General features: G+C 52.2%; 1 protein-coding gene across 3 annotated transcripts; it reads left to right on the top strand.

Moving 5' to 3' along the window:
- The first annotated feature begins 2,075 nt into the window (after positions 1-2,075).
- Positions 2,076-6,530, top strand: Cabp2 (calcium binding protein 2). 3 transcript variants are annotated; one of them, XM_057779267.1, is made up of 7 exons: positions 2,941-2,997; positions 3,480-3,638; positions 4,316-4,346; positions 5,030-5,164; positions 5,606-5,715; positions 5,831-5,978; positions 6,497-6,530. In XM_057779267.1, exons 1-7 carry the CDS (start codon positions 2,941-2,943, stop codon positions 6,520-6,522), a joined length of 666 nt encoding a protein of 221 aa, XP_057635250.1. In that variant the 3' UTR covers positions 6,523-6,530. The 3 variants fall into 3 exon arrangements, with proteins under 3 accessions (XP_057635251.1, XP_057635250.1, XP_057635252.1); XM_057779268.1 differs by lacking the exons at positions 2,941-2,997; positions 3,480-3,638 and adding an exon at positions 2,076-2,237; XM_057779269.1 differs by lacking the exon at positions 3,480-3,638.
- Positions 6,531-8,890: the final 2,360 nt, after the last annotated feature.

Below are 8,890 nucleotides of genomic sequence, written 5' to 3'. Positions count from 1 at the left end.
GACAGCCAGGGATACTCAGATAAATAACTGAGTGGTGAATGCCTACAATCCCAGGTGCTTGACAAAAGAAAAGGAGAAAGAAAAGGGGGAAAAAGAGGGAAGAGAAATGGCTGGACACAGAGCTTGTTGGTAGAGTATTTGCCTGGCACGTTGAGGCCCTGGGTTTAATCAATGAAATTAAACAATAAAAAGACGGGCAGGAGGCAAAGCCCTTCCCCCGGGGACCCAGCCCTGGCAGCCCCTCTTGCAGAACAGGGGGATGTTTTCAAGGGTGGTCTTGCCTGGCGCAGAGGGACTGAAGAGCCACTTGCTGAGTCGCTGTGAACTATAACAAGCCCTTCCCAACCTTGACCGCCTGGCCAGAGTCCACACACCTCTCAGGTTTGGCCGGTCTCAGATCTCAGAACTTCCTCTAGGCTGTGTTCAGAGTTTCCTCTTTGCAGAGGCCACCTGCTCCCAGACACCTTGTCTCCAAGCATGCAAGGCCTTTCTCTGACAGACTTTGAGACTCTCCTTGTATTTCCCATCAACTGTAGTCCTACATTGCCGAAGGTGTTGCTCCTACAAACTCAAAAGTTCCAGAAGTGAGGCTGGCTGCCTGCTCCCAGGATCAGAGGGTTCAGAGCTGATCCTCAACCAACACCACCCTCTGATGCCCCCATCTGTTACTGCCCATACCTTCTACAGAGGGCACTGATGCTCTTGCCTGCCTCCTGAGGGCTCTGCCCAATGCTACGTAAGCACCCAGACACTGCTGGGTCACTGTTGATGACTGTTAACCTCAACCAGGACTAGATTGACACCAGCGGACACAGCCTAGATCCAAGTGTTCCTCTTCCCTGCCTAGGTGGGTGTTCCCAATCACAAACAGACTGCTTGGGGGCCCTTGTCTGAGTTAAAGTCACTGGAACCGGGAGTTCTTAGGGCAGGTGGGTCTGTTAGTGGTCCCAGCCTGGGACTAGACACCAGGGTGGTCTCACGTCACCCAGGCTGGTCTAGACCTCACTGTGTACCCAAGGATGACCTTGAACTCTGGATTCTTCCACTTCCCCACTTCCATTCTTGGGTGTTTTACAGGTATACACCAATATGCCTGGTTTATTCGGTCCAGGGGATTGAGGCCAGGGTCTTTCTACATGCTAGACAATCACTCTACTCAGTGACCTAGAGGCCCAGCCTCTCTCTTTTGCGAGTCGGTGAGTGGATGATAGAGTCGCCAGCTCAGATGGCAGACATGGTGTGGGATCTGGTTCCCTAGGACAAAGGCTGGTGCAGAGGGCAGGTGAATAAATCATGAGGGGCCTGCAGCAGGCCAGCAGGCCACAGCTGACCTCATTCTGGAAGTGAGGCATAGGCAGCTGCGTGGTGAGTGGCTGGGGTGTGGCAAGGGGAAAGGGGTTTTGTGGCACCTCCACCCTTGTTCCTTGAGAGGAACTTGAAGGTCACTGGAGAAGTGGGGAGACAGAGGCTGAAACAGAGGTGTCCTGGGGCTCCAGGTGGGGAGGGCGAAGCAGGTGGCATGCTTTTCCAGAATCTTGGAGTAAAAGAATAGGAAGGGCAGACAGACAAAGCAAGGTGAGAAAGAGCCTCTGAGCATCAATGAAAGGGACTGAGGGGAGCAGATAGGGGCTGAGGAGAGTGGATGGGGGGCTGAGGGGATCGGAGAAAGGTCAAGGCACAGAGAGAGGGCCAGAGGGTCATGGGAACAGTGCTAGACCAAGACAGAGCAGATGGAGAATGAGCAGGATACGGAGCATGCTCAGACCACCAGCCAGAGATGTGCCAGCAGGACATGGGGGCTGAAGGAGGCCCATCAACTTGGGAGCCTAGCCACCTGGGTCAGCAAGGAGACCTAGGGTGCAGTCTGGAAGGCCGGAAAGTGGTATAGGAGGAAGATGAAGATTTCAGAGATGGGCTATGTGAGGGGCAATGGAAGAAGATAGTGACTTTAGGAGAGTTGGACTGTACTAATCCCCAGAACCAAAAGGGAAACTGTATCCACACCTCTCTCTGAGCTTCCTTCCTGCAGGTCAACCAGCCCCAGCAGGAACAGAAAAGGTGCTACACCCAGGGCCATGGCCCTGCCTGAGGGCCCAGCAGATGACAGCCTCCCTGGAGGGGACTCCATCCCATCCACAAACACTCCAGGACCCAGCCAGGACCTAGCCAACCCCACTACCCGCAGGCGGGCCCTCCTCCGTGAGCTGGAGGCCCAGGTGCAGGCTGCCTATGGGCAGGTAAGGGGCAGGAACTGTCCTTTAGGGGAGCCCACATCCCAGCTGGATATAAGACAGCCCCAGGGCCAAGTCCACATACAGGTGATCAGAGGGATGAGAAGAAGCTAGGAACCTATCTCTGTGGATACGAAGGGATCCAGTACCCAGAGTGATCCTTTATGTAAGGTATGGAGCACGGGTCCAATCACAGGGTGAAAGAGCCCTGAATGGAGACAGGGTCTTGGCTGCAGACTTCAGACCGGCCAAAGGTAAAAGCGGGTAGGCTCTCTCTCCGAAGACTTCATCTTCCAGTCCCCAATTGCCAGAGAGAGTTGGGCTCCAGCTGACCCAGGCATGGGGTGCCAGCTCCTTCTGTGGGGATCCAAGCCTGCTTCTGAAGGTGCTGATTGGGGAGATTAGTGCAAGGCTAAGAGGAGAATGGCTAGGGGCCGTGTTCAGAAGACCCTCCTGAGGAAGTTCTGGGAGGCTGTGCCTTCCAGGGGGCCTTGACTCTGAGTACTCCCCTACTTGCAGAGATTCTCTGAGATAATCCGGGATTGGATTAGGGCCCAAACCCCGGGCCCAGGGCCCCCCGCCTGCCCACCCGCCCCTGATCTTGCCCACAAAACCCCAGGAAAATCCTCTCCAGTGCTCCCAGGCTGTCCCTGGAAACAGCAGGAGGCTGGCAGAATCCACAGCATCCTCCCAGGACTCAGAGCCTGGCATGGTTCAGGGACCCATGGGGAACTGTGCCAAGCGGCCCTGGCGCCGGGGGCCTAAGGTAGGAAGATGAAGGGAAAACCTAAGGCCAGAAATCTGGGTGGCCCCATGTGTTGGGCAGGCAAGTAGCTAGAGACCTAGGAGTGCTGGGCTGGATTAGAGAGTCCGCGGGCTCCAGGGGAGATGGACGTCTGTACGCTTTTCTTCAAGGAGATGTTTTCCTCGACAAACAGCCCCTCCGATCTTGGCTGGGACTCCCCTGCTAAGTTAATAGACCAGCTGCCCATTCTGGGCAGGCCCTACTCTCTCAGCCTTGGCCAGGGTGACCAGGGTTAGAGGCCACAGGCTAAGGTTTCCTCAAGGACCTGGGAGAGGCCCTCACCTCTTAGGGGTGAACCTTTCCAGCCTAGAGAGTTAATGGGGTTTGTGTACTCAGAGGCCCCGCCCCCTCTGCCAGGGGCTGAGCTCCAGAGAACGGAGCTGGAGAGGGGCTGAGGAGGGTGGGGGTGGCATTGCTTTGGCTTATGGCTGAATTTGCCACAGGAACACTGGCAGTGGCCTGGAGCCCCCCTAGGGAGCCCCAGTCCTGGCCCTAGCCCCAGAGCTGAGGAGCAGGAGGGCACCCAGGGCTACTCAGTGCTTGGCAGTCTGGTGGGGCCAGCCTGCATCTTCCTTCGACCCAGCATCGCCGCCACCCAGCTCGTATGTACAGTCACTACTCTGCCTCCTCCGCCAGCCTGCTGCCCCGGTCCCTTCGCCTCATCGCTCCCTGAATAGGAGGGAGAGGCAGGAGAGGACGTCGGAGGATAGACACACAACCCCGGGGTTGGGGCCAGAGTGGTAGCTCCAGAACAAGTTAAGAGTTCAGGGAGCCCCTAGATCCATACCAGGCATGGGGGGTGGGTAGGGACCCAGAGAAACAACCACCCAAGGGTTGGGGGTGCAGCCCAGTGACAGAGCACTTGCTTTTAGCAAGACCAGGGTTACGCCTACAAAAACAGAAAAGTAAGTACTTCCAAGGGAAGATGGCTGGAGGTGGCAGGGTTCTCAGGAGAGGGACAGTAGGCAAAGCAGACTTGCAGTGACATTGAGGACAGCTGGGTTGTGTATGAGGTTCTGTCTGACCCTGGGATCTACCTCTGTCAAAAGGAGCTATGTACCTCAAAAGACAGTGTGAGAACAGGGGTTCTGAGGGTCCCCTGGCAGGTTACAGGAAAAGAGAACCCCAAGACACCCAGGCAGGTGAGCAGGACTGGGCAGAATTAGTCACAGGTCCTGGGTATGCTGTGGTGTGGGCTGGATGACGAACCCCAAGAAACAGAAGGAAAGTGCTGAGGCCTGGGTGTGCCAAGAAATCCCTAAGCCATCTGTGCCTGCAGGACCGGGAGCTGAGACCAGAGGAGATCGAAGGTAAAGAGTTCAAGGAGGGGCTAGTCGAGGTGGGGTATGGATGGAGATTAGAAGAGGAGGTTTGGGGCTGGGGGCCTCTGCAGAGTCCAGGAAGGGTAAGAAGGTTATGGGGTGAGACTGAGCAGGGAGGGATGGCAAACCCTCCCTTCTTCAGCTGCCAAACCCTTGGTCTCAGTGACCACCCTGGTCAAGGGCCTCTTTCGTATTTGTCCATCTGCCTGGCAACTTCCTGGCTGCCCACTGTGGGCCTGACCCCTCATTGAGAACCAGGAAGCACTGCTAACCAATAGATAAGGTCCCGCCTTCTGGAGATAGCTACAGTGGCAGCTGTGTGGGTCTGGAGAGGAAGAAATGAGCAGAGAAGCCTCCCTGGAGTCGGTGACACGGAAGCCGAGGAGGGAAGAATGGAATCTCCTTGAGCTCATAGCTTTTCTAGCTTTCCTCCCCTCCCCCTCTCCCTTCTCTTTTTAATCACCTAGAGCAGAAATTGAAACATAGTAGATGCTTCCCAAACATTCCAGGAGAACAGAATTTTAAGACCATATGTGCAAAAGCCCTAAGACAGCAAATAGGAACTGAGGCTTAAGAGCAAGAAGGGACTGGAACAAAGGGGACAGATGGGCTGGTCCCAGCTGGCAGCCAGGGAGAGTTTTGGAAAGGACTAAGCTCACTCTGCCCGGCAGAGCTGCAGGTCGCCTTCCAGGAGTTTGACAGAGACCGGGATGGCTACATCGGCTACCGGGAGCTGGGTGCCTGCATGCGGACGCTGGGCTACATGCCTACAGAGATGGAGCTCATTGAAATATCACAGCAGATCAGTACGTGCCTCAGCCCGTGCCTCAGACCCACCCCACCCCCGCACTTCAGCCCCGGCCCAGACCCTGAGGTAGCTGCATGCGCTGTCCCAAGAGCACAGGACATAACTGTCTTTAAAGGAGAGCTGCCTCCTAAGAATCTACTAGGAGATTGGCGAGGATGACACACGACCCCCCTCCTTCATCCCCCGACCAATAGTGACTGAAGCTCAGAGAGGTGAAGTCTTTGTCCAGAGCAGGCTCAAGAAAGAACAGTGAGTCTTAAGAGCCTGCTTGAGGATGATTCTCACCAGTAGCTGCAGATGACGAAGCCTCTGGTACCCAGGGATGAGAGCCCATCCAGTGCCATGAAGGAAGGGACTAGGGGCCAGAGGGAAGGCAGTGGGCTGGGGAAGGCAGGTGAGGTGCTAGGCCAGGGTCTTTCATGGATGAATGCACCCTCAGGTGGTGGGAAGGTGGATTTTGAAGATTTTGTGGAGCTCATGGGTCCCAAGCTGTTGGCAGAGACTGCGGATATGATTGGCGTGAGGGAGCTTCGAGATGCCTTCCGGGAGGTGCGCCGGGTGGGAGGGGTGGAGGGTGGGTGAGACTGTGAGATTGCAGGAGTGAAGGGCTGAGGGGATGTGGGACTCAGTCAGTGACCCCATGCCACCATCGATGCTGCCACAGTTTGACACCAATGGAGATGGTTGCATCAGCGTGGGGGAGCTGCGGGCAGCCCTCAAGGCTCTGCTGGGGGAACGCCTCAGCCAGAGGGAGGTAGATGAGATACTCCAAGACATCGATCTCAATGGAGATGGCTTGGTTGACTTCGAAGGTAACACCTCCCCTGTTTAGCTGAGTATGCCCTCAAGATTCGAAACCAGCAGTTCTTGACTTGTGGGCCCTGACCCCTTTGGGGTTGCATATCAGATATTTATATTAGGATTCATAATAATAGCAAAATTAGTAACAATGGAAATAATTTTATGGTCGGGGTCACCACAACATAAGGAATTGTATTAAAGGGCCCCAGTGTCAGGAAAGTTGAGAAACTCTGATCTAAACAGACCCGGGGTTAAACATTAGAGGATCAAGGAGGCAGGGCTATTATACTCCCTGCTGGCGAGAGAAGAAATCTGTGTCAGTTCTCAGGATAGCTAAAGTGCTTACTTAGGATAAGGAAATAGGGAGAGCCAAGATTGTAATCTGGGCAGTTGAGGCCCCCTTCTCCTGGTTCTCAGATGCCCTTGAAGGTCTCCTCAAGCCCACTCTAGCCCACTCTTGAGCAGGCAGATCTGCCAACCCTAATGGGGTCAGGAGGGCAGTCCTGAAACCTTGCCCTTGTCCTGGCAGAATTTGTCCGGATGATGTCTCGGTGAGCTTGTATAGAAGCTGGAGTGGACCAGCCTGGAGGACCGCAGATGCTGAGCCGCAGAGGATCCCATGTATTCCTGGAAACTCATTACGAATCAGACTGTGTGCCTCCTCCCACCCCTGCCTGGGCATAGTGCCCTCTCCTGTCACCACCCTTAGCTCTCCCTGGTTCTCTGACAATAAAGCATTTTCCAGCTTGTGGAGAAAGAGTTTTTCCTACTTGCTTATCCTGGAGGTCTGGCATGTGACCCCAAAAATCAACCCCTGGAGCTGGCCTTCTAACCACAGGTTACCTCAATTGTGAGTTCAGAGGGTATGGAGATCCCCTCTTCTTCCTCTCTGGATCCTGGATCCAGTCCAAAGGAAGTGATAAAAGGTATCGCTGAGCTAGGCATGGTGGTGCACACCTTCAATCCAGCTCTCAGGAGACAGAGGCAGATGAGTCTCTGAGTTTGAGCCCAGACTGGTCTACAAAGTGAGTTCCAGGCCAGCTAGGGCTACCTAAGGAGACTTTATCTCAAAAGCAAAAACAAAAACTACACACAGAGAGGAACACATGCATGTGCGCACACACACACATGTACATGTATACACCAGTGCTTCTGAGTTCTGTGCTTGAAGATGCCCAGGACAGAGCCCTTCTCCCAGTTCTGTCATGTATATATTACTGCCAGAGCCTGGGAGGAGCATCCAGGAGGATGGTAGCTAGCAGAAGCCTCCCACTCTGTACCTCTGTCTGATAGCTAGGACTTCTTTTTTTTTGTTGTTTTGATTGTTTTTGTTTTCTGAGATAGCCCTGGCTGTCCTGGAACTTGTTTTGTAACCACGCTGGCCTTGAACTTCCTGAACACAGTGGGAAGGGAATAGGACTGGTCAGCCCTGCCCAATTCAAGGCCCATCTAATGGACAGTCTGGGTTGGGGGGGTCTTTTAGGTCAGCATAAAGCATAGGTCCTTCCTAGCAGGAATCAGGACCTTCCTGCCCTAACTAGCTGTCCTTTCCTTTACTAGTATCCCTAAACTAAATCTTCACTCTACTAGACACTCAGATCTCCACACAAGGAGCCCTCACAGCTCTTGGATGCTGGGAAGCTGTAGGTCTCCGTCCAATGCCATTTTTGTTTTTTGGGTGTTTTTGTTGTTGTTTGATTGGTTAGTTTTTTTTGTTTGTTTGTTTGTTTTCTGAGACAGGGTTTCCTTTAATATACAATTACTAAAAATTGACTTTAGAGAATAAAACTGGGCCTAGTGTTAGTGGCACACACTTTTAAACCCAGCACTTAGGAGATAGAGGCAGGTGGATCTCTGTGAGTTCAAGGCCAGTCTGGTCTATAATGTGAGTTTCAGGACAGCCAGGGCTACACAGAGAAACCCTTGTCTTTTTCTACTTCCTATGTAGATTAGATTTATGTGAGTCTCTCTTAGTGTCCACATTGTTGTCTAAGTTCTCTGGGATTGTGGTTTGTAGGCTGGTTTTCTTTGATTTATGTTTAAAAACCACCTATGAGTGAGTACATGTCTTTCTGTGTCTGGGTTACCTCACTCAAAATAATATTTTCTAGTTCCATCCATTTTCCTGCAAAATTCAAGCTGTTGTTATTTTTTTCTGCTGTGTAGTACTCCATTGTGTAAATGTACCACATTTTTCTTATCCATTCTTCGATCGAGGGGCATTTATTTAGGTTGTTTCCAGGTTCTGGCTATGATAAACAAAGCTGCTATGAACATAGTTGAACACATGTCCTTGTGGCACAATTGAGCATCCTTTGGGTATATACCCAAAAGTGGTATTACTGGGTCTTGAGGAAGGTTGTTTTCTAATTTTCTGAGAAATCACCACACTGGCATCCAAAGGGGTTGTACAAGCTTGCATTCCCACTAGCAATGCAGAAGTGTTCCCTTTTCCCCACAACCTCTCCAGCATAAGTTGTCATCAGTGATTTTGATCTTGGCCATTCTTACAGGTGTAAGATGGTATCTCAGAGTTGTTTTGATTTGCATTTCTCTGATTACTAAGGATGTTGAACATTTCCTTAAGTGTCTTTCAGGCATTTTAGATTCCTCTGTTGAGAGTTCTCTGTTTAGGTCTGTACTCCATTTTTTTTTTATTGGATTGTGTGATCTTTTGGTGTCCAATTTCTTGAGTTCTTTGTATAGTTTGGAGATCAGACCTCTGTCTGATGTGGGGTTAGTAAAGATCTTTTCCCATTCTGTAGGCTGTCGTTTTGTCTTGTTGACCATGCCCTTTGCTTTACAGAAGTTTTTCAGTTTCAGGAGGTCCCATTTATTAATTGTTTCTCTCAGTGTCTGTGCTTCTGGGGTTATATTTAGGAAGTGGTTCCCTGTGCCAATGCGTTCACGTGTACTTCCCACT

The sequence above is a fragment of the Chionomys nivalis genome, chromosome 8 (genome assembly GCF_950005125.1).
Source record: "Chionomys nivalis chromosome 8, mChiNiv1.1, whole genome shotgun sequence".
In the NCBI taxonomy this organism is placed as follows: domain Eukaryota; kingdom Metazoa; phylum Chordata; class Mammalia; order Rodentia; family Cricetidae; genus Chionomys; species Chionomys nivalis.
This window is presented reverse-complemented; position numbering and strand designations above follow the sequence as displayed.

Bases quoted from the DNA above. Each gene is read 5' to 3' on its own strand.
- Cabp2 (XM_057779267.1), top strand. From the start codon at position 2,941: ATGGTTCAGGGACCCATGGGGAACTGTGCCAAGCGGCCCTGGCGCCGG. The intron at 5,716-5,830 runs GTGCGCCGGGTG...ATGCTGCCACAG, and splicing joins TTCGAGATGCCTTCCGGGAG to TTTGACACCAATGGAGATGG. The intron at 5,979-6,496 runs GTAACACCTCCC...TTGTCCTGGCAG, and splicing joins TGGCTTGGTTGACTTCGAAG to AATTTGTCCGGATGATGTCT.